The sequence below is a fragment of the Accipiter gentilis genome, chromosome W, assembly GCF_929443795.1.
Source record: "Accipiter gentilis chromosome W, bAccGen1.1, whole genome shotgun sequence".
In the NCBI taxonomy this organism is placed as follows: domain Eukaryota; kingdom Metazoa; phylum Chordata; class Aves; order Accipitriformes; family Accipitridae; genus Astur; species Astur gentilis.
The window spans coordinates 15,588,491-15,614,132 of NC_064918.1; the positions used below are offsets into that span (position 1 = coordinate 15,588,491).

At 41.2% G+C, this 25,642-nt stretch overlaps 1 protein-coding gene across 1 annotated transcript; it reads left to right on the top strand.

Annotated features, from left to right (window-relative positions):
* Positions 1–1,166: 1,166 nt before the first annotated feature.
* On the top strand, positions 1,167–23,874 carry LOC126035268 (zinc finger protein 131-like). Its single transcript, XM_049793649.1, has 7 exons — positions 1,167–1,777; positions 5,294–5,432; positions 6,913–7,014; positions 8,815–8,959; positions 11,946–12,631; positions 17,493–17,623; positions 20,124–23,874. Exons 1-7 carry the CDS (start codon positions 1,739–1,741, stop codon positions 20,775–20,777), a joined length of 1,896 nt encoding a protein of 631 aa, XP_049649606.1. The 5' UTR covers positions 1,167–1,738; the 3' UTR covers positions 20,778–23,874.
* Positions 23,875–25,642: the final 1,768 nt, after the last annotated feature.

Genomic DNA, 25,642 nt, shown 5'->3' on the forward strand with positions numbered 1-25,642 from the left:
CCATTGGAGCTGTTAGGTGTTGCTCAGCTGTTTTCTTCAGCTGTGGGGAACTTGGAGCTACAGGAGCAGAGCTGGGCATCACAGAAAGGAATGCTTAGACTTGCTGAGTAGTATTTCAGTGCAGTTTTTGATGCCACTTAACGATACTCATTTCAAGTACCACTCATTATAAAAGAAAAACAACACGGTGCGCATGTCCTACATATAAGAATGGTTATGTAATGGAGGGAGGTTGGTTCAATGAGAGAAACTGAAGAGAATCATGTGTATTGATTCATGCTGGTAAGGGCTGGGGGTGTAAGCACTCCCAGGCCCCCCACCAGTCAGGCTTCCAGAATATTTTGGCAGATCGCATTAAGTAATATAGTCACTTGCACAAAATACAGCAACATAACTTTCCAAAGCACATCTAGAAGAGGAAACATGCATTTTCCTTCAGCAATCAGAATACACCCATGTATTTGTTTGTTTTGATCTCACAGTTGTTGTGCGATTTGGTATACTACTTATATAGAACTTGTTTAGCATAACTTGCTTAGCATTAGTAGCTAAATTTGCTGAAGCCTTAGGCCACAAGCTGTGAACTTTCACCTAGATACGTTGAACTTTTACCTAGTCAAGTAAAAGAAGGGCCCAGAGCCAGTTCAAGCTGGAAGATAAGGAGGCTACAATCGTCAGCAAAAGCTGCAACTTTAGAGGTAAGAAAAGAAATGGCCTGCCTAGAGACAATAAAAGGACCCAATGAAGAACGGGAAGACTCCAGACCCTAATATTACTATGGGTCTGAACTGTCGCATGAGGGATGGGGAATTTAGATTGTAAGGGTATAATTGCCCAGGGATTTCTTTGTTCCAGGTCCCTCTTCAGAGGCACCCAGCTTGAGCTGTAGTGCTATTAATAAAAAGGACTTTATAGAAGAATTTCCTTTCAGCTTATTGATTCAGCAGAAACCTGGAGTCGAACCCTATTATGGTGCCTGGCACACATAATTCCCATAACACAGTAAGGGCAGTCAAACATTGACAGCACTTTGTTACAACAGTAATTTGCACAGACTTGTTGGTTCATTTATGAAACTGGTGAACGCACAGACTTGAGGTCTAGGAAAAACGACGGTGTTTAATCTTATCCTAATCGTGAATTTAATTGCATTTTTCTTTCATGTTCAGAAAGCAGCCATGCCCTTCCCAGGGGCGGAACAGCCGAGGCCACCTCCCCACCGCCCCTCCGGCGAGGCGCCAGGCGGCCGCCGGGGGCCGCACCCCCAACCAACCGTCCTGCCGGGCGGAATAACCGCCCGCCGCCGCCGGGGCTCCCAACGCAGCTCCAGGCCGGGACTGCGCGAAGTAACCGCCGGAGCCGCCGGTTCCCGCGGCTGCCCCGCCCCGCACGGGCACTACCCGCTCCTCTGCGGGGAACGCAGGCAGCACAGGGGTATACCAACCCTGGGAGAGAGAGAGCCAGTCAGCCCGCTCCATTCCCAGGCCCACCCTGGCTGCGGCTCCTCACCGTGGCACCGCCCGCAGCTGTACAGTGCTCTCACGCACATGCACACCCCCAGACTACAACTCCCAGAATGCACCGAGCAGTCAAACCGCACCCCTCGCCGCCTGCGTACCCTGTCGTGTGAAAGGTGACTCTGCCGTCACTTCCGCCGCGTGGTGCAGACCGGGAATGCGAGTCGCTATTGGCCGGTGCCTGCCCCGCTTTTCAACTTGCTGGGGAGCAGGAAGCGGTAATGGCGGAGCAAGCGCGGCAGGGCGAGGGGCTCCTTGCGGTGAGTACTTAGCGGAACCGCCTTCCCACCCCGCGGAGCGCTGTGACACCGTGGCGCGACTCGGCCGGGAATTGAAAAGGGATTGATTTAATGCGCGCTTTGATGACGTAATAACGACTGAGGTGGTGGTGCTGCTAAACGTATAGCTCGGGCCGGCACCGGTCGGGTCCCCTCCTTGGGGGCGCCCCCATGGGATACTCACACCTGCCGGCGGTCGCCCACGCCGCTCTCATAAGCGCCCGTGCCCAGTAGGCACTCGGTGCTGGCTAGGCCTTCCGCCTTCTCACGCTCCTGGGACTCGGCGAGCACTCATTGGTTCCTCCGCCTGGGGCGGGTTCTGCCGTCGCCTTACGATTGGCGGTGGTCGCGCTGACTGCCATCAGCGCCCGTCAATGGGGCTGCGGCGTGGAAGGCTGCGGCTGACCACAGGGTGTGCGGCCGTGAGGGGCTCAGGCGGGACCGGGCCTCCGAGAGTTCCGCGGAGTCTCGGGCCGGCGGGGACTGCAAGGGGCACTGGTGGCGGGTCGCGGCGCTGCCTTACAGCCGCTGTGGACAGCGCGGCACCCGGCGTGTGTCCTGCTCGGCTCGGTAGGGGGTGGGTGCTGTGGCTGAGAGGGGACTGAGGGGCTGGCGCTCGCATCCTTGCTCTGTAGCTGTTATTTTCGAAGAAAAACATAACAAAATGCACAAGAAGTTCTCATGTCTGTGTTATCTTGAAGTAACCACTGCGGTTACCCACCAAGCACCCCTCGTTCTCCTTTCCTGAGATGGCTACAACGAGATGGCAGTGGTTTGGCCAGTGCTCAGTCTGCTGATTAGTATTGTCTGAATTGCCATAACTCTGTTCTGCCTGCCTGCATTTGTGTATGATCCATATAGGCAAAGAAAACAAATGTCTAGTGCTGAAAATAAGAGGAGTTCCTCTTGAAGTCCAGGAGTATGGAAATAATAAGATGGCTTCATTGAGGTAGATTTATAAGAACAGATCTGCAAATTGCATGCATATCATGTGAGATGCATCCAGTGTCAGAAGTTGATATGGTTAAGTCAGTAGTCAACTGGGTCTTCCAAGAAAATCCAGGTAAATAACTGAATTAGTCTAGTTTCCATCACTCATCTATGGGCCTGCATGTAAGTGTCAACTTGGATCACTTCTGTCTGCCTGCCTTGGCTTCTTGGTTTTTCTCTGAGGACTGTGCCTTTCACTTCTTGCTCCAAAGTATTCATGTTCTCATTGAACATATGCTATTCTGTTGGGCTTTCTTCTGCAATATCAGTTTTAAATGAGAATACTCAATGAATGCTGCAACTGTGTTTAGATATGTGATAAATTTACTTTTTTTTACTAGTTTTGTGTTAATTCAGGGCAATAAATTACCTATCATAAGTTGTTGTTTTCTTATTCATGATTTTCAGTGTTCTGAGGGAGACTGAAACTCTTAAATGTCTTAGATTTTGGGAGGGGGGCTTGCTTTGTTATTTTGAGGGGGTTTTTTTGTAAGATCTTCCTACAAACATGCAATTTGGAAGTAAATTTTGGATAGGTGGAAATCATGAGATTTGGGGGTCAAATTTTTGTTTGGTTTAACTTTTAGGGAATTACACTTTTAAGTCATCTATCCTTGTACAATGTGTCAAAAATGGGCAAGAAGAATTAAACAGTGAAGTAAATGGCTGACAACTTCCCACATGAGACTTCATGTGGAATACCAGATAATGGAAGAAAGGCAGGAGCTGCTGGTCATCTGTCTTAGACCCATCATTACAGATGAGGTGAAGCGAAGGCAGCAGCAGCATTCTTCCTTCAACCTCACCTTCCCCCTTGCCCTCACAAGATCCTGATAGGTTTTTCAGCATCTGCTTGGCAAAGCAGTGATAGCAGATAGAACTAGACTTCCATAAGCAGTTGCTTCTGCTTTTCTTTTTTCATGCTCTTGGCAAAATGACTTCTCCATGGGACAGTTTTTCTGAGATGCAAGAAAGAGTGTGTTTTGTGGTAAAAACAGGAATTCCACGATTTCCTTTACTTGATGTCTGTTAGTCATAAGAAAATAACTTTGATTTTATCATAACCAGGTAATTCTTGTCCTCTCCATTTCTATTGAACTCCATATACCAGTATGTGTGTTTGTTGGAAGCAAGGTAGAATTTACACAGCTGCACAGGGGAGTTAGCAAGCATGGTGGCATCAGCTCAGATGTGGTTAGTACACATAAGTAACAGGTTTGTGCTCAGGACTTTCCAATTCCAATTGCACACAAAAAATCTGCACCAGAAGTTAGGAAGCACCTGCTATCTAGTTTCTTCTAGCACTCTGAAGATAACTGCTTCTTTGCCATGCCAGAATTTTCCATCTTCATATTCAATGTTTGGTTTGATACTAGCTGCTTTCCTGACTTTCTTCCTTTTGTCCGTGCTAAGTAGTATAGTGAAGGGTATGTCTTAAATTCCTTTAAGACTCATTCAAGCCTCATCATTGTCTTATCTCAGAAACCATATGTTCTTCAAAGTGAGTTAGACTGTGAAAAGAAACAAAGTTTCTGCATTAATGTGACTTTGAAATGTCTTTGCTTTTTTCTGTGACATTCTCAGTGTGAGAGCCATGTGAATGTGGGAGTTGAAGATGAGTGCTGCTGCACAGATCTGAAGTCATTTTGCCTGGAGTTAATTTGTGAAATGCTTTCATTGAAGCACTTGGACTCTCTCCAGAGTTTCTTTTGCATAAGCAGCACACTAACATCTGTGTCTCGTCCACAGACACAGAATTGTTCTAAACCTCTTTAGGTTTGAGAACCTCTGCAACTCCCACCCCCCAACTATGTTTGTTGTATAAGTAAGGGAGGAAGAGCCATCAGATTACAAGCCTACATGTCTCTTTCAAAAGGTTGGCAAAGAATATTTCACCTTGCAGGGGGAGAACTGTAAGAAGGCTGGGTGAATAAGCAGCTCTTTGCTCTTGGATGTGACAACACATTAGATCCCTGGCAACTCCTATGTACTCAGAAGATGGAAAGTGCTGCTTTATTACATCCTTATTTTAAGGAAGTAAACATCTTGTGTTCACTAGATACAAAACGTGACTTAAGCATGAAAATTTTCAGAACCATTCTTCCACCAAGTGGATTGGTAGAATTGCAAGAAGTAACTTTTTAAAGATTCTGACATTATGCTGCTGAGATGTTGTAGAATAGTTAGCTGTGGAGATGTTACATCCCTGCAATATTTGCTTTGAGGGAGGTGAGTCCCTGTTGAAACTGTAGAATAAAGAAATGTACTTACTCACTTTGACTGTTTTTTCATGTGTATAAATAAGGCCATATTCCACTTCATTAACCCTAATGTTTCCTACCTGTCAGCTAAAATCAGGTAAACCTGTTACCAAGACAGTTTGGTGTTTCTATTGGTTTTGTAGTCCCTGAAAAGTGCTAGTTAGTTCATGTTTGTATACTAACCTGACTGTGCGTGGTATTTACTGAGCGGCACAGTGTTCTTACTGCCCTACCACATCTTTTGCAGACTAGTCCTTTTGCCATGGAAGCCGAAGAAATGATGGAATGTATCCAGGAATTCCCTGAACACTATAAAGTTATTTTGGATAGACTGAATGAACAACGTGAGCAGGACCAGTTTACGGATATCACTCTGATTGTCGATGGTATGTACAGGCCTGAGAACCAGTTGGTATACAGAGAATTCTGAAAGCTGTGCTGGGAAGCTGTTGGGTTTGTCACAGGTCAACTGTCAAACCGGGTTGCTAACAAATTCTTGGTTCTGTATTGGTGTGTGAGTTGCTTGCAGAGTTTAATTTAAAATCTTGGGCTGAACAGAGTCTCCAGTAGTGATTAATAATTTTGCTTCTGCTTTTCCAAACAAGGGGCTAAATGTTTTCAGATAGAAGCCCACTTTGAAACTGCTGTACTATATTTAACGTGTTGTCTAAGGATTTCCAAAGCATTGTAAAAATATCTTTCCCTAACTTGAGCTGACTGTTTGCGTGCAGAGAACTTATACAAATATTGGTTGATTGTTTAAAAAAAAACCAAAACAAACAAAAAAACCCCCAGCTTGAAATAAGATTGCCTTCTTGCTTCTCTGGTATCTGCCTACTATTTTAATATATAGTTAAAATAGGGTAGAACAACTCACTTTTTCTATGTGTTCTAAAGACATAAGTATTAGTTTAAAAGGAAGATGAAGATATAAATGCTTATTATCTCATTAGAAAAGGTGGTGTCTGATAGACCACCTAAGATTGCTTCTTATCCCAAATGTATCTTAGAGTGGATGAGTGCTTCAGGGAAGATAGGCAGTGTCCACTAGGACAGACCTAGCTAAAGAAGTACCACCTGATCCTTAAAAGGATAGCAAGAACTCACTTGAAGGAAAAGGGTCCTACAGAGCATGGATTAGAAAAAAGTAAGCAAACGAAGAAAAAATTACTTTTCTGGAATCACCGTAGTTTCACTGACAATGCTTGCACAAAACTTATCCTGAATGTTTGTTTCTGCTCTAGTATTACCAAATCCACATGTTGAGCTCAAAACTGTTTTCTTGTGCAGCTGTGTAGTTCTAATCCATGTTGCTTCTCTTACCTGTGTCCCACGGAGCCTTATGAATGTTCATGCCTGCACCAGGGAGAAGGCAACACAGTGATGGGGAATACACAGTCTGGAAAACAGGAAGAACAGAGCAGAACTACTTCTGTTCTGCAAGGGTCTTTATGCTGGCAGAAGTGATGATAAAATACATCTGTATGTAAGAGCAGCAAAAACCAAGGAGAGCCTGGATAAAACCTGAGAGCTGAGCCCAAGACATACAGGAAAAAGTTTGCACAGGAATTTCCCATAACTTAAATATCTGAAGAGAGAAACACTCTGGAGTGAGTCCTCCAGCTGATTGAGTTGCAGAGCTTCAACAAGGTCAGTGATGTTAGCAAGAATCTGCATGAGATGGGACAGGCTAGCTGCAGTGGTATCCCATGTTACAAGGAGATATACTAAGTGACTATATGCTGCTGGAATAGATTTGTAGACTGGGTGCTTCTGCAGCCATTCCCTTCTCTGCATCTGCACTTATTCTGCACTATGAGTAAGGAAGGTGTTATCCTAAACCAAAATTTTTGTCTCTCTTTGTAGGTCACCATTTCAAAGCTCATAAGGCTGTTCTTGCTGCCTGCAGCCAGTTCTTCTACAAATTCTTCCAAGATTTCACTCAGGAGCCCTTGGTGGAGATTGAAGGTAGTCTGATTCATGCAAATAAAAACCTTCAGAGTTGTGTGCCCAAGCTCAAAATGCATGTAGTATCCTTGGTATGGGCTTAAATGCATGCTTGGTCATATCAATTAGCTTTCTAGATCTCGGCTCTTGAGTTGTTCTGAGGTAGTGTTGTGGTTTAACCCTGGCTGGCAACTAAGCACCACACAGCCAGGCTCTCGCATTCCCCCCTGGTGGGATGGGGGGTGAGAACCAGAAGGGTAAAAGTGAGAAATAAATTTGTGGGTTGAGATAAGAACAGTTTAATAATTAAAAAGAAATAATAATTTTTTAAAAATGGTAAGAGAAAAAATAACAGAGAGGAAAATAAACCCCAAGAAAGACAAGTGATGCAAATGAAAACAATTGCTTACCACCAACTGACCAATGCCCAGCTAGTCCCTGAGCAGTGGTCCCTCTGCCTGCCTCCCCCCCAGTTCTATTGCTGAGTGTGACATCATATGGTATAGAATATCCCTTTTGTCAGTTTGGGTCAGCTGTCCTGGCTGTGTCCCCTCCCAACTTCTTGTACACCTCCAACCTACTTGTTGGTGGGGCAATGTGAGGAGTAGAAAAGGCCTTGACTCTGTGTAAGCACTGCTCAGCAGTAACTAAAACATCAGTGCGTTATCAACACTATTTTCAGCACAAATCCAGAACATAGCTCCATACAGGCTACTATGAAGAAATCTAACTCTATTCCAGCCAGAACCAGTACAGGTAGCTATTGCCACTGGAAAAAACTTCCTCTGAAGAAAAATTAAAAAGGAAAAAGATGCTTTGGCTGGGGTGCAAGAACAGGATAGATGTGGAGCAATACTTGCCTGTTAGGCAAGGTGCAATTTTCTGGAGCAGTACTTCAGCTTCCGGTAACTTGCTGCTCAGAGGTCTCTTGAGAGACATCATATTTTAATATTTAAATTTATACTTTTTATTATTCTATACAAACAGCTTTTTGTCCATCTTATCCTTCCTTTTATCTTTGTCGTGGCATGATGTCATGGTTTAACCCCAGCTAGCTACTAAGCACCACACAGCCGCTCGCTTCCTCACTCCCTCCTTCCCCCCTCCCCCCCCCCCCCCATGGAATGCGGAGGAGAATCAAAAACAGGTAAAACTTGTGGGTTGAGATAAGAACAGTTTAATAATTGAAATAAAAAATAAAATATAATAATTGTAATGAAAAGGAAGATAACAAAAAGAGAGTGAAATAAAACCCAAGACAGGCAAGTGATGCACAGTGCAATTGCTCACCGCCCACTGACCAATGCTCAGCCAGTCCTTGAGCAATGTTCTGCCCCTCCTGGCCAACTGCCCGCAGTTTATATACTGGGCATGACATCACATGGTATGGAATACCCCTTTGGCCAGTTTGGGTCAGCTGTCCTGGCTGTGTCCCCTCCCAACTTCTTGTGCCCCTCCAGCCTTCTTGCTGGCTGGGCATGAGAAGCTGAAAAATCCTTGACTTTAGACTAAACACTACTTAGCAACAACTGAGAACATCAATGTGTTATTGACATTCTTCTCATACTGAATCAAAGACATAACACTATACCAGCTACTAGGAAGAAAACTAACTATCCCAGCTGAAACCAGGACACATGACTCTGTAGTTGTTCCAGATTGACATGTTTCTATAGTGACTTTTTATTCCAACGTGCGCCTTTCAAGGGTGGCATCTTCACGAAACTGGCTGTCAAAGTACCCATGAGCAAAATGGTGAGCAGGCAAGTGTGCAAGACTGAGGAACTGCTAAAAGAGGCTGTTTTTCTTGCTTGTAAACAGGTGTAAGTAACACAGCATTTCGTCACCTAATTGAGTTCACCTATACAGCAAAACTAATGGTCCAAGGTGAGGAAGAAGCAAATGATGTTTGGAAAGCAGCTGAGTATCTACAGATGTTAGAAGTGATCAAAGCACTTGAAATCAGGTAAACACATAAGCCTCTTTTTCTTCCTGATACCAAAATGTAGAGTCTTAAGAATCCTTTTACAAAAGCTGGCTGCCAGTATTTTGCAGTGCTGTTCTTTATCCTTGAACCTCCTAAACTTGTGTGGGACCGTATAATCTTCTAATATAATTATGGGTCAGAATTATATAGGCTAAAAAATTAACATCCCATTCTTTGGGCTATAACTCGATGACAAGTGACATGGCTCGTAAATGTTGCAGACATTGTAGGGTTGTGACTTTGTGGTAACTAATACCAGGTCTCTGTGCTATCTGACTGCCCACACCTGACTGACAGCTGGGTGTACAGTGAAGATGTGCCTCAGGTAATTAGACCACATTAACAAGTTTGTGCTGGTGTGTTGATTTCATGCAGCTCTTTCTGCTTTCAAGAGAATAGGCAGTGATTTTAAAACTTCTTGGTGCAAAATTAATCTCTCAAACTTCTTGAACAAATGTAATTGTTATGATCAGTTTTATATGGGATCAGTACTTAATCAAATGTTGCTGTGGCTCCTTTTATCCAGTATGAGGAACTGTACTCCATTACCAAACTTCAACCTGAGAAGCAGGTGCCATTCCCACATGTTTTTCTTCCCCTTCCTTCTGTTTCACAAAGTGCTGCCATGTTCTCATTCCTTCTGTATGTTATGCTGTTCCTCTGTCATGAAGCAGAGGGAGGGACAATAAATTCTTTCCAGCATTACAGTTATCCTTGCTTTCTCTTCCAGACCTGCTAAAAGGTCTTTGTGTTCAGGCTAAGGAAAGACTGTTGCTTCCTCTTTATCTCCCCATAGACACACTAGCTAAGGAGAGTGGCATTGACCCCAAGTTCCTCTAGTAGCCACACAAAACCTCCACGACACGGTACATTGGAAACTTGGTTTTCAACATCAGTGTTGATTTTTTTTTTTTTTTTTTTTTTTTTTTTTGAATCAACTTATTCTGTGCTTATTCTTTGGATTGGTAGCAGAGCTGAATAAGTATGGTTTTGTTTTGTTTTTTTAAATGGGAAAGATGGGATTGTGCATTTCTAGTCCTACCCTCCAACCCCACCAACACCCTTTTTTTGGTGTTATTAAGATTAAGCATGGTATCACCAAAAGAACTTTTTTTTTATTATTAAGGAAAAAAGCAGACCTTTGCTGTCTGCTTGAGAAATTTAAAAGACACTTGAAACTGAAAAAGTATGTTCTAATCGGTATCACTTTGAGTTTGTGTATGCTGGTAGAGCTGTTGAACCAGGATTCAGATCAGTCCGTCAAGCTAAACTGTCCAGCCTGCAATTATTTCCCACTATCTATAATGTTATGCAGTTTGTTGGTTATGCATCACTATTAAATGCTGTAATTCTTGCATTACAAGGAAACAAACGTTTTGCTTAACAAACACACGTGCAAGCCAGTCTATTCTTGGAGTCATTTCCATTGTTCATAAATTTTGATATTTTTTTTTTTATTTATTTTTGGTGGGGTTTTTTTGGTTAGAAAAACAAACTTGAGTACCACTGTCAGTCTCAGTTTTCTCCTCCACAGTAGGAGGGGAAGAATTGCAATACAGTGCCTCTGTCTGAGCTTTGACTGAAAGGGGTAAGCTTCGGAAAGTTCAGCTAAAGTAGAGAGAGATTATTATAGGACTAAACATTTGTGTAATGCATCAGAGTTGCACATCACATAATCTAGACTACAAAGAAAACCACCAGCTGTTATTCCTTGAAGTACAGTGTGTTGTATGTGTGTATCCCCATTCAAAGCTTCACACCTGAGCCACACAATGTGCTCAAGGATGGTAGTCTTCTCTTTGAGCAGATTATTATTTTGGTACGTTATCCTGGAGCTCCTTGCAGTAATGTGCAAAGTAACTGTCACCTTCTAGACATCAGAAATCCAGACTAGATGAAATTATAAGTTTAGCTGCTCTGTCTTCCTGTATCTGAATATAGTAAGGTGCAATTTAATAAGCTCTATCCTGTATTAGGTCATTAGCCACACATCTCTGCCATATGACATACAGATACTGGAGAAAAACCTTATCTCTCCTATTACTAGAAAACCTGAAAGTGATAGGGAGTAGGTTACATAAAAGGATTCATCAGGCTATAAAGGAAGGTAAAAGCACAAATTACTCGTCAGTCTGATTTGAGAGGAAGATAGCCACTCATTTTCAAAACTGATAATCAGTAGTAAAACCTCCAGCATGTAAGTGCTGTGGATAATTGTGAGGGTGTGACTTGAAAGCATTGGCCCACTCAGCTCTTTCTGTGTTTGAGATGGGATGCTATCCCTGACATCTTGGAGGAAGGGGGTTGTGTGTTTATGGTGCAAGGAGAAGAGGAACAGGGCTGGGGGTTGTGTTTAAGCCCAGAAAATTAAACTAGAATACTCTTTCCATATCCCAGTGGCTTTTTTTCTCTCAGCTGTTAGCTGTGTGCTTTCCTGAAGTACAAGATGTTATAATAATCATTGTGTGAAGTCACAGCTGTAGTGTTTTCTAACAGGCTGTAAGCACTGCAGGCAATTGCATGCACTCCAGAGCTTAAGAGGTGAATAGCGTAGGAAGGACTTGAATCTTATTTCTGAGTAGGCAGGCCAAAGAAGTCCTTCCTTCATGGAAGTTTTCTTTCCAAGTACAGAATTTCACAAGTTTCTTAGATAAACTTATGTCATTAGGTTAACTGGCCTTTCTTCTTGATAGGTGTTGTGTATCGTTCAAGTGAAGCTATTTAAAACACTTTAGTAACCTTGTGTCAAAGGCTCTACAGCTTTAACTATACTATTCTACAGCTCTAAGGAGTATAGATTAAGGACAAATTAGCTTCTGAAATGCATGCAGGTTATGTGGTCATTCATCATTCAGCTTCTTTGAGAAACAGCTAGTGAGTGTTTAATGCAGAAGCTCAGTATCAGGCAGGAATTGTTATGTAAGTGCTTATGGATCTTAACTATGTTTATGCAAATGCTTTGCAGGAACAAAGAAAATTCATCACCCTTAGAATCAAATCAAATGCAAGGTAAAAATAAACTGAAAAAGAGAAAGATAGCTGAAACCTCTAATGTTATCACAGAAACACTGCCATCTGCAGAATCGGAGCCTGTTGAAATTGAGGTTGAGATTGCTGAGGGGACAATTGAAGTGGAAGATGACAGCATCGAAACACTTGAAGTAGCTTCTGCAGAGCAATCTATAAAGTACATACAGACAACGAATACATCAGATGAATCTGCTTTGGCTCTTTTGGCAGATATCACCAGTAAGTATCGTCAGGGAGAGACAAAATGCCAGATCCAAGAAGAAGGTGATAGTGCAACTGATCCCTCGTGCAAACAGGTAGAAGGTATTGAAATTGTGGAACTTCAGCTGTCACACGTGAAGAACTTATTCCACTGCGAGAAATGTAACCGTTCATTTAAATTGTTTTACCATTTTAAGGAACACATGAAAACACACTCTACTGAGAGTTACAAGTGTGACACATGCAATAAAAGGTACCTACGAGAGAGTGCTTTGAAACAACACTTCACCTGTTACCACCTTGATGAAGGTGGTGCCAGTAAGAAGCAAAGACCTGGCAAAAAAATACATATATGCCAGTACTGTGATAAGCAGTTTGACCACTTTGGACATTTTAAAGAGCACCTCCGGAAGCACACAGGTAAGAGCACTGCTATGGTCTTGTACTTGTGGCTTTGGCTCTAGCATTTTAAGTTTTTGCATGTTTTGGGGAAATAGAGAATATGCTGAAGAGAACATGTGAGTCCTGAGTACTAGAAATACTTGGCTTCTAGTTACAACTAAAATGCTGTTTTATTTTATTTTTTTGTTTTGTTTTGTTTTGTTTTCCATTGATATAAACTCTGAGGGATTGAGGTAGTTAAAAATAGGCACCTAAAACCAGAAAGCGCTAATGAAGCTTCTCTCTCAAGTCTATTAAATCTTAAAGATTTTTTTCAAAATAATTTCTTAAAGCATGTTTTCTTCTTCAAAAGTACCAAACTGAGAAGTTACTCTTATTTTCACAATTCTACTAGTAAATGTTTCTGTTGAAATATGATCTGAACTGTGAGCTTCTCAGTGGAATACATAGTTTAAAGGGTTTCTTTAATTAACAGAACTTCTGAGCAAATGCCTATTAATACATTAGACATAAAATACTCCCCTAACAACTCTCTCTTGTACCATCTTGTTTGAAGCTTTCATCCTTGTTCTTGACATCTCATCTATGATTTCATTTTCTTTGTTAATTAACACAGCAAAACATTTCTAGTGACTATAGTAGATTTTTGTTACTGTAAAATTTGCCTCTATGAAATCTGGATAGCATCTTTTGAGTACAAAATGACTTGTGCTCCTTCTGTATAATATGGGAGGTTAAGATGATATTTCTTCATCTCACTGAAAAGTTTGTACTATCTGAATAGGTACTGAGCATTATATAGATAGCTCTCTGAATGTAAAATATATGTTGTCCTGATCTTTCAGATTTTTTTGTTTAATATATCGGTCATGAGTTTGCGGGAGCATAATAATGGACTCAATGACAGATCAATATGATCATAGTTGAAGACCCTTTACTAGAGCATCAGACATCATTTTATACATTGGTTACATCTGTACATGTGCTTAGCTATTTTACTATTGGTTACATACGTTATTCACACGCTGTCCACGCGCCTAGTTACACTTAATGATTGGTTATATCAACACTGTACACGCGCATAAACATAGGACATAATTGGTTATACTAACTAAAACATGCAAAACTTGTCTCAGTCTAATTGGTCAAGATAAACTGCCGAATTGAGGTTCTTTGTGCCAAGTTCCCTTTATCGTGGAATGCGCACCTGTGTTCTTCTAATTGGCATCTTTCTTTTTTTGTCTTCTTGTTTATTCTGTTCAAGGTCTTCTAAAGGCGTCTGAAATGCTCTTGCGACCGTTAGCTAAATATGTTTCCACATGAGTTCATCAGTAAGAATTTAATGGAGGGTAGCAATCCTGTTTCTTTTGTGGCTTGTTGTTGTTGCTAAAGCCTTTTAATTGGAACTTATTTGCATCTGTGTATGGGAGTGCTGAGTATTGATATATGACACTATCCAGTCTACTTCCAATAGCCCCTTAAAAGTTGAATTTATAAAAAGTCTTTGGCAAATCCTTATCCCCCATGAAGTAGGGAATGTTTCTCCATTATGACCAAGCCAAATACAAACTACTTAACAAAAGTCTTTTCAGAGAAAAGTTTGTGGCAGATTAACAAAGTAACCCAAATATCACAGTATGTTGGTTGCTGTTGTGACAAAGGATTTTGGGGATGAAGCAACTTAGCATATCACAGAGGATGCAGAGTACTTTCTAAATATTTACTGATACAAGTATAACACATGGAATCTAATTACTTCTAGTTCAGCATTTTGAAAGCCTTAAGCTTAAAATTAAACCAGATACTACTATTTAACTGTGGTCTCCTAAGGTCAGTGGAAAAACTCCCATTGAGCTACAGGCTTTCTAAGTTCTTAAATCTGTATAGCACTGGTTGAATACAAAAATGGAATTAAAAGGCTAGGGAGAAAATGTCCTACAAAGTATTTGATCCTGTTGCTGCTTAATCACAACACCAGCAATAACATGAAAGTAGCAATTGGAGCAGAAATAGACACCTTATCAGGGTTGGTAATTATTTTTGATGTAGGAATTTGACATTGCCAATGGCTATTATCTTTGTCTCAATAAAAGAAAGGAAGGAGAACTATGGAGTTTCTTTCTCGTGCGTGCATGCAATACCTTAAGCAGCTTCTGAATATCTGGGGAAAAAACCTCAAAATTGTCTTGTATGTCATGTAACTGAATGTACTAACAAAGTCATCTCCAGAACTTCTAAAGAGGGAAGTTTTTTTTGCCTGATCTAATGATTTTCTTTTTTTCCATTTATGAGAATGAATGAGATTTCACTTGCCAATCATAAGTAACTCATAGGACAAATTCTGTAAGGCTGCACTTAAATAATGTATATCTGTTGAGTTCAATAGCTCTAATTTGTCTTACACAAGAAGAGCAATTTCCTCATACAGAACTCAATCTTAGAATGAAGCTACTGCTCTCAATATGCTTGTCTAATCCTGGTATTTTGCAAAGCTTATATCCTCTAGCAGAAAGAAACACTGAATAGCCTTGATTCCCTCTGATTTTACTGGGAATTTTGACTGCTGAATATTTCTCAAAGTTAGGCCTTCTTGATTTTTTTTTTTTTCTTTCTTTTTTTTTCCTTTTATGGAGAGTGTGTGTACTCACATGAGTGAAGGTGGAAGTGAAGGAGTTGTGATATGTTCCAAGCAGCCAAATTAATCAGCCCTTGTCTGAAAACCCTGTAACTGAAGTAATTTGTATGCAGATTATACAAGTTTCTTAGGAAAAATTAATTAAGGTCCTTGCCATTCTTCATAAATCTAAAATATATTTTACAGGAAGTGTACTTTGAACTGCAAATAACATCTTCCATAGGAGTGAATAAAATGGACTCTATTTACATACCTTGAATAAATGATCCCAAGAAGTTCATTTGATAAACGCCTGCCTTGGGGGGGGGGGAGATTAAAAACAAACAAAAAAACCCCAACTTGGCTTACTATTTCTTTTTAAACCCAATCTAAATAATTATATGGCAGCTTTATGGTTATGGTTTAATTCCCTGGTATTTCTTACATATTAGGCAAATAAAAGTCACCATGTTGTTATGAATGTCTTTGAGTTAAAAATTATTTATTTTGGGCAATCTCCTTCCTGTGGCTGTAGGGTTATAAAGGACCAGCACAATATTGGACTGTTTTGGGTCAGAATTTCTGTCCTGTGAGTTACTTATGATTGGCAAGTGAAATCTCACCCATTCTCATAAATGGAAAAAAGATAATTGTTAGATCAGGCCAGAACCTTCCATCTTTATAAAATCTCACTTAGATGAGACTAAACCCATAGTTAGATGACACCCAGGGGAAGAGAAGCAAGTTGTCACCTTTAGGAGAGGAGTTTATCCCCCAGCTTGCCAGTGCATTTCTCAAGCTAGAGGCAGGCTGACACACTCTCTGTGTTTTCCATCACTGCTGTGACCAGTGCAGTCGAGGTTGCAGCATTGATTTGCACTGTGCAAGTCACACAATGTCTTTTGGCTTTTGGATATCTCCACTGTTGTCTTTGAATTGTCACTTTCAGATACTTTTGGCAGAATATGTTGAAGATTATTGAAGAATTTGAGTAAGAATAGAATAAATCTGTCCTTGACTGGGCGGTGCCTTGCTCCAAGTAACTTTAAATGTGACCAGATCGCAGGGCAGGTGAAGGTCTGTGGTGTGAGTTTTGTTCTGTAGTATCCTCTTGGCTCACCAATGTATTTGGTTGCTCACACAAAGTCCGTGACTTTTGATCTACAAGACTGATGGCAGTTCAGCCTTCTCTGCATTAACTGTACAACAGTCTCCAAAAACATAGCCTTTCATAACCATTAAGGGGAATATTCCCACCATTTAACATTTTTCTGTGGCCTTTATAAGCAAGAATTATAGGCTACTTGTGGATTTCATTTGAAAAGCTAGTTAGGTACTTCTGAATATCTTTATTTCTGAAAATACAGGTTTATTGGCTTTCCATCTCAGTAGTCAATAACTACTGCATTCCTGAAAATGTAAGCTTTTAAACTTAATCTAGCTAGAATAGATTCTTACGTTACTCACTGAAATGTCTCAGCCTCTTTTGGAGTTCATTAAGTAGTTTGTTTCAGTAGTTATGTTGGTATCAGTACCTCCACAGATTAATTATCAGACTTTTAGAAGAGACACACTGTTCCTAATTTTTTGTACTTTAATTTCCTTGAATTTCATTGCATTTGTGCATTATGAAATTACTAAACAGAGACACCAGTTGTTCTTTGTTACTACTTGATGATGGTAATAGCAATATACTACTTTGGATGAAAGTTTAGGTTTTTGTTTTGTTTGTTTTAATACTGATGCATTGTTACTTCATGGTCATTCTGTGACAACTTCTTTTTCTGGAGCTCGATTTCAGCTCTCAAGCATAAGCTGTTATTGTTCTTGAAAATAAAACTAGTATTTAAATACTTCCTTCTTTAATGTGTCACTTTGTATATACTAATGTTGAGTCTTTAACTGTTAATGTTATCAGGTGAAAAGAGAGAAATAGCTGCTATTTCTTTAAGATATTTTGTCAGAATAGTAATCTAACTTCCATAAAAACCTAAATGTACCTTAAATGGCACTGGGAATTATGTTACATTGTTGTTTGTTTTTTTTTTTATAAATGAGAGTTATGGCTCCATGTTAGGTTTTTGCCCTTTTATTTACATAAAGTTTACATAGAATGTCTTTCTCTTCTTCTGTAGAATAATCCAGTTGGCCACATCTTTACAGCATGTTTATCAACCTACACAAAAGGGAGAGGGGAAGAAGGGAGAGCTGACCAAAAATTGGCTGGTTTTATACACTTACAAATCCCTGTGTCTGTCTTAACAGGTGAAAAACCATTTGAATGTCCAAACTGCCATGAACATTTTGCTAGGAATAGCACACTCAAATGTCACCTGACAGCCTGTCAGTCTGGAGCTGGAGCTAAAAAGGGAAGAAAGAAGCTGTATGAATGTCAGGTGGGTAATGGAAGTAGCAGAGTCTGAGGTTAGATACCTCCTTCCTGTGCTGAGGGAGTGTGGGAGTACTGAGCAGGAAAGGCAACGAGAGTGAGCTTATGTCTCCAAGAACTACTTTTAGTAAAATAAATTATAAAGATTGCATTCAACCACAACATGAGGGTAAATTCTTATATCTAAATAGTTCCATTTAAAATATGGAATTACTGATATGGAGCTTCATAATGCTTTGTTAATCAGGGAGATTCTCGTGGGTAGGTAAGTGTTCATCTGCATCTTACGGACTTTCTGCTTTCTTTTCAAGGTTCTTGATGCACTGACCTAGGGCTTTCCTGCTTGTGAGCATGCTTCACTAAAGTCCAAAATACAAAGTAGTATTTTATTTCCTATTTTATTCTTCTTCTGTTTAATACCAATATATTGACTTTGTCTGGAAAGTCATTCCAATTTATGATGACAATCTGTAATGTCTTTTAAGCAAATATAAATGCTGTAGATGGATAGCTAGGGTACTTGGTCAATATATGTAGCTGACATTTGAAAAGCTGTTCAGAAGAATGTTACTTAGCTTTTAAAAGTTGATTCTGAAAAGCTAGAAATTATGAGAGCTGAGGTTGGTTGTAGCATTTTTATTTGCCATTTTGCTGCTTCACTGCTGTGACAGTCTCAAATAAGAACACGCCTGCCCCCTAAGGCTATCACCTTATTCAGTTCACAGAATGGCTGTGGTTTGAGGTTAAATTGGGTTGTGTAGTAAAGAAAACTGCTAGATATCGGCTTTATTTGTTCCAAAAAAACAGAGTGATCTTATTCACAGAAAGCAGTGAATACTGCAGGAGATGAATGAATTCTGTGTTGCTAATCAAATTATTATCAGAAGTTTCACCAATGCTGTTGCATCATTTAGTTGTTATGCTAGTCCGAAGTTAATTCTTGGGAACATACCTTTGTCTTAAAGATAAGTTTGTTTTTAACATGAGAACTACTGTATAACACAAAAATGTACCTAGTAGCTTCATTGAAGATACTGTTTTGTCTTTGTGACCCTTTGGTTTAATTGCTTCACCTCATAGCTTTCTCTGTTACAGATATTGTAAATGTGGGTTAGTGTTGTTTCAGCCAGCAGCAACTACAGCAATTCTTGGATAAATTTTTCTTGAATTTTTTTTCTTTTTAAAACTAAATTTGAATAGCGTTCAATAAATAAAATCTTGGCTCACTGAACAAAGAGGAGAAAACAAAATTGCACTTACTTATGAGCACTTTTGGTGCTCTTCCTTGTATGCCTTGAGTGCTGAATTAGGCTTCATGTGGCAAGAACAGTAATTATGTGCTTGGGCATTACTGATAGTCATTACCTTTATGCATGACTAAGTAATTTTGAGTGTTTATCTATAAGGTTAGTATTTTAAGAAGTGTGTATGCAACTTCTTTCTAAAGTGTGAGCCTGGGGGGGGGGGGGGGGGGGGGGGGGCAGGGGACAGACAAAAAGCATGTCACTAGCATCACAAACATGGTTTTAAGACTTCAACAGCAAAATGGGGATATTCAGCTCCATTACACAGACCTGTTCCTTGAGTTAATCCCTGTTAGATACTCCATCATCCTTCGGTGCTGTTGCTGAAAATTGAGGAGATGGAACATTCTGTTTCAAAAATATTTGCCAACAGCGAAGGGGTGCCAACAGTGAAATGCATGTTCTTTGCTTCTTTCTGCAGCCAAGAACACTTGCATGGACAAAGACCCCTGAGCCTGTTTCTTTACTCCGAGCCTGACTCTACCCCACTCTTCTTTCTCTTCTACCCTGGCACCTCATTCATTTCTGCAGTCTGTGTGTTTTCAGGCTACTTACCTCGGTGCCAGCTGAAGGGAAGGAAGTGTGCTCAAGTGCTTTGTGAAAATAGTATGTCTGCAGTCAAAGTAGTACTTTTAGCTGGAAGAGACTTAAAAGGGTTAAGAGATTTTTATCTGCTGAAATCACTCAAGTATTTTTTTTGAAATGGCAAAATGGGAAAGTTTAATCTAGCCAGGTAAATCTTACAACGCCATGAGCAAATGAAAGCTGATAAGGAAAAGTTGACTAGTAGTAGTGCATCTAGAACTTCAGTAAAAGGACAGTTTATATTACGCTTTCATCATACAATATTATTACATAAATGGCTTTCCACCCAAAATTCTAGCACCAGGCATTTATTGGGATGTGAATCTGTATGTGAATTTCACATAAGGTTAAAATAAGAAAACTTTCAAATGCTGTACTGACTCAAATTTTGTAGGTATCCTGTGTATGCACAACTCAAAATGGCACACTGTTTCTTAAAAATAAATAAATACCAGGTCTTCTGTTCATCTGAAGCTGACTTCTCAGCTTTACCTCTAATGTACATGTTTTTTTTAATCCATGTAGCAAAAAGCTACGCTACGTGAAGCTATGAAATAGGCATTATACTTTGTCATACTTCTGTTGGCACTGTTTAATATACTGTATCTTTTGTTTCAGGTTTGTAACAGTGTGTTTAACAGCTGGGATCAATTTAAAGATCACTTGGTAATACACACCGGTGACAAACCCAACCACTGTACCTTATGTGATTTGTGGTTTATGCAAGGCAGTGAGCTGAGAAGGCATCTCAAAGACATGCACAATATTTCAGAACGAATAGTGACAGAAGAGGTTCTTCCAGTGGAAGCCGAACCAGTAACATCAATGACTATAATAGAACAAGTGGAGCAAGTCCATGTCCTACCAGTAATTCAGGTACAAGTGGATCCTGCACAGGTAACTGTAGAACAGATGCACCAGGATCTCATACAGGAAAGTCAAGTGAAAAGCACACAGATGGAGGAACTGCAAGAACAGGTGCAAATTAGTTACTTGGAAGTTGAACACATTCAGACTGAACAAGGTGCTGAAGTTCATGTGGAGCAGTTACATGTTGAGCATGTAAATCAAATACAGATGGAAGAAGTACAGGCAGAACTTATAGGTGGAACAGACCTTGAACAAGTAGAATATGAAAGTGTTGATCAAGTAGAAGCAGAAGAAAAGGAAACTAGTCAAGTAGATGATGTAGATAAGGAAGATCATGAACAAGCAGAAGACTTAAAAACTCAACAATTAGTGGACACACAGAATGAAAAGGTGGATGACTAGGACAAATAACCACACTGTGCAGGTTTAGGAATTAAAAACCCAATTATTTTTGTTAGCTTTTACATTGGTTTTTGAACCATCAGCGGTCATCTTTCCAATATGCTGTCCTTGGGAAGCTGGACAAGTGGACCAAAGTTAGCTTTCTTCACGTACAACTAAACTTCTCTCATATGTGAAAAATAACTTTCCCATTCATGTAATACCATGGAACAGAAACTACCACAAAGATGAACAGCTTTGTGAGGATTTTAATAATGAATAGCTTGTATCACTGTTACACTATCCCCGGGTATATGTAAGAGTAACTTTACCTCTTTTCCTCTTGCCATAGAAGCAAACTCTTGTTATAAATTTGCAGGGTGTCTGTGGCAGAAGAATCAGTAAAATCTGGTGGGTTCTAATGTAAGTGGCCAATTGGGTACCTGTGAATTTTCTTAGCAGACTGTTTGCTGTTTCCTAACAGTGGTCCCTAACTTTCAGGCTGGGGAAAAAAAACATTGTTGCTGTGCCTTTTCAACACTGACTGGTTAAATTTCCACAAAGATAGAGTGTTCAAGAACCTAGTTCAGTAAAAGGTAATGTAGGTAATGTTATAGCGCTTTATATTTTTGCTTAAAATTGTCAACTGCTGATTTTTTTTATTATTTTTTTTTCATTAAATTTGGGGAGGGGTGAGGGAGGAAAGATTCCATGTGGAGGCAGCAGGACACTCTAAAAGGGATGCTTTAAATTAGGAAAAGCTCAGTAGAATCTGTGGTAAACATGAGATGGAAGAAAGCTACCAGCAGACTCTTCTTTTATAAATCATCATTTTTGAAAATGAATATTTTTAAACATAAATATAGAGAGGACTTGTCTGTGTGGTATCAGGTTCCTGTTTTTTTAAAATGAAATTCTGACACTTGACGCAAAGATGTTGTACTAAAAGTAAAAGCCATAGGTATGAGTGCTAAAATGTGGATTGAAAAGTAGGAGTGTAAATATTTTAATCAATATTAGACAATAAAACAATACCAGCCATGAAATATTGCATTATTTGTTTCATCCAATAAATTAGGAACTGAGTGACTGGCAATTACAGTGCCAGATCCCAGTGGCAAGAATCAATCTCATTTTAATAAGATTAAAAGCTCACTACTGTAAAGTTGTTTGTTTAGAAAATACTTGTCTAGCTCTATGTTTAAGGATGCTAAGGACTTCTAATTCTCAATTATTGCCTTGAGATTAGAGGTGCCTCCATACTTCTGAAAAACTTTCTTTTCAAAGCTTTAACTAAAGGGAGGAATTTTTGCAAGGACATTCTATAATGCTCTTGGTAATCCTGTAGATCTTTAGTTAAAATCAGGCTTTTCTATTCAGTCTTCTCCAAATGCAGAATTATTTCCTGAGATTTGTGCTTTTCTTTAGTCTCATTCAAAATGATTCTTGTGTTTCATCATAGCATAGCCTTTGAGAAACTGTTGCAAAACAAACATGGATCTCAATTAAAATTTCAAACAGTTTGATTAACATAACTTGCATTCTCTTTTTATGATGTTTTGTGTTTTCTGAGATGCAAGTAATATGTGATGAGATTCTGTGCAGAGGGAAGAATGTGGCCCAATGTTAATCATGAAAGTAAAAATTGACTATTGTATTTATACCTGGCTTCTGATAAGAAGCCTGTCTTTTGATAACATGCAGGGGACAGGCCTGCTTGCTTAGCTGCATAACTCTAATTTTTTAGGTATTTGTGCATATAGACACAAGGTCTGTATCTGTGGAATTAAAGGAACAATCTGGCTGCGTGTCTAACCACTGAAACTAACTTTTAGGTAATTTAAGGTCCAATGTAAATTGAGAAGGTACATGGTATTGGTAACAGGGCCATGGTTTGGTAAGCACGATTGGGCTATTTTTTTGTTCTGTTTGATCTCCCCTTTTCAACAACAGCTTGCGAATTTGGTAGGAGAGAAACAATGCTCTGTTGTTGCGCCCAGTGGTGCCTCCATCCAGACTTCTGCTGAGTCTGGGTGGGAGTGTGGTGGGGGCATGAGCAATCCCCTTCTCACCCTGAGGGACAGGGTGAAAGGCTCTCCTCAAGTAATAACTCCACTGGAAAGCATTTCCCTTTGTAATTCCCTCTTCGCTAGAATTTCCTTCTGAAACATCTAAAGCTCAAATTGCTTCTACCAGTGGAGTCCCCCATGCCTCCTTACTGCAACAGCTGATACTGGGGGAGGGATGATTGACTTGGAGAGTCAGAAGTTCTGGTTGCTCTCTCTAACAGCCACCACGCTATCCTCTTTCTGCCCCAAATGTCTGTATAGACACACAGACCTCTCCAAACTTTATATATCTACGCACCATTGGAGGAGTTCTTCCCTCTAAATAAGTATATACTGCTGATCCCCAGAGCACCCTGTGTTATGTAGGTACTGGTCTGTACCTTGCAATGGGGTGGGACATGGCTGCACTTGTTGCCTGGGGCCTGTGGTGGGCCATGTCATGTGGGGTGAATGCTTGAATTTATGCCAAATAAACTAATTGGCTAAAGCAGTGGGGTCTAGGCAGTGAGAAATTGAAAAGTGGGAATGAACAAAAACCTGTGACGTGTGTCTGGATACAAAATAAAAAGTGAGCATTAAATTGAGACCAAAGTTAGGGGTAGACTTGTAGATTTTTAGATAATATTTGTGAGAAGCCACAAGCTATTTCTGAAAGGGCAGGGAGGGGAAAGGGAGCTGATCAATAGTTTGAGAGCTGCTGAATTATTCAGACAATATAAGAAAGGATTAGCTGCTTTTTTTGAAAACAGTTGCCAAAGCATGTTTCATCTGCAGGCTTATGAGGATGAAATTAGATGTCAGTCCTGTGTTAAACCGTCACTAGAGGAGGATCATGCAGCCTTTGCTTTGTTTCATGCCTGCAGTGGAACTTTTAATTAGCTAATGGTGTAGAATATGGTACTCTTACACAAATTCTGTAACTCATTATTTTGAATGAGAAAACATTTAAATAGATGTTTAATTTGGTTGCTTATTTTTAAGGACTGAACTATCTCTTCTATAGAGACTATTGTGAAAATGTAATGTGCAGTTAGATTATTTTTTTTGTGTTGTTATTTCTAACAACTTTGTTCTTAAACTGTAGTGTTTGCTGCTAGCAAATAATTTAAAAATTAAAGCAACTTGTTTATAATGAAAATACAAATAATTTGTAGCTTGTCAAACACGTGGCAGCTCAGGCAGGTACAACAGAAGCTGGAGCCCTTTCCTGCTTCACCAGCTCAGATCTAGTCCAGCTTCAGCCATGGCTGGACCCAACTTTGGGAGTGTGCTCATGTTTGCATTGTTGCCACGGCTTAGTGTGTATTGTGAGAAATGCTCTCACAGCTCCCTGATACTTTCTGCCTGCTGGGGTTTTTTCCCCTAACTGGAACCTTGACATCTACAAAGGTCTTTGCTGGGGCTTGTCTTTCCAATTTCTTTAAATGAGGGCTGGTGGCCTTTTGAGGAAATATTTTGTACCATTAAAAGAACTGAAACTAAGAAGGGGGGTGCAGCCTGGAGCTCCTAGGGTGTGGGTTTCAAACGTGGGGGCACGAGGACCTGGAGGGTGTAAGTGGGGTGCGGGGGGCTTTGCCTGGCAGGTGATGGCCGGTCGCGAGACTGCAGCCCGCCGCCGGCGGAGCTGTCCAAGGTTTTGCAGCAAAGGTGGCGGCGGCCCCTCAGCCCGGGCTACCACCCCCCCTCAGCTGGGGCGTCGGCAAGCTGGGGGACGGGGTTAGGCAGGGAGGTCCGTCCCCGCCGCGTGAGGGGAAGAGTGAGGCGGGCTGCCTGACGGCAGCAAATGGCGGGCGGTTGGCAGGAGCTGCGGCGGTGAGGAGGCCGCGATCCGGGGCGGGCCGCCTCTGCCTGGGGTTAGTCACCTGGGAGGTGGGAAGGGGCGGCGAGGCCCTGCGGAGCCGGGGCTGGAGGTGGCAGGAGGGAGCCGGTTTTCAGGTACGACGGCGAGAGCGCGGCTCCAGTGGCAGCTGGCTGCGTCCCCCTGCCCGGGCGCAGATCCGGCCCCCGGAGGTGGCACTGCCTCAGGCGAGCGCCCCGGGGTGGTCCTTGCCGCTCTCCGCCGGCCGATCGCTGCAGGAAGCGGAGGCTAATCCGCTGCGCGTCGCCAGCGCGCTGCAAACACGCGTGGACTCCCTGCAACCGCGGGTGCCGAGTTTTATAGTTCTGGTGCTCTTCCAGCGCAACTGGGTCTTATAGCCTTTGCCACAGTGTGATGGATTGACCCTGGCTGGATGCCAGGTGCCGACTAAGCTGCTCTATTAGCCCCCCCTCCTCAGCTGGACAGGGGAGAAAAACTATAATGAAAGGCTTGTGGATCGAGATAAGGACAGGGAGAGATCACTCACCAATTACCATCATGGGAAAAACAGACTCGACTCAGGGAAAATAATTTTATTTATTGCCAATCAAATCAGAGTAGGATAATGAGAAATAAGAACAAATCTTAAACCACCTTCTTCCCATCCCTCCCTTCTTCCTGGGCACAACTCCACTCCCGATTTCTCTACCTCCTCCCCCTGCACAGCACAGGGGGACAGGGAATGAGTGTTGCAGTCAGCTCGTCACGTCACACGTTGTCTCTGCCGCTCCTTCCTCCTCAGGGGAGAACTCCTCACGCTCTTCCCCTGCACCAGTGTGGGGTCCCTCCCACAGGGTGCAGTCCTTTAGGAACAGATTGCTCCAGCATGGGTCTCCCATAGGCCACAGGTCCTGGCAGGTCGTGGTTTAACCCCAGCCAGCAACTAAGCACCACGCAGCCGCTCACTCACTCCCCCCCCCCATCAAGTGGGATGGGGGAGAAAATCGGGGGAAAAAAAA

What these genes read in the sequence shown, in the direction of transcription:
- LOC126035268 (XM_049793649.1), top strand. Translation starts at nt 1,739, where the DNA reads ATGGCGGAGCAAGCGCGGCAGGGCGAGGGGCTCCTTGCG. An exon ending in GCACCTCCGGAAGCACACAG is followed by an intron (nt 12,632 to 17,492) that starts GTAAGAGCACTG and finishes CTGTCTTAACAG; the next exon opens with GTGAAAAACCATTTGAATGT. An exon ending in AGAAGCTGTATGAATGTCAG is followed by an intron (nt 17,624 to 20,123) that starts GTGGGTAATGGA and finishes CTTTTGTTTCAG; the next exon opens with GTTTGTAACAGTGTGTTTAA.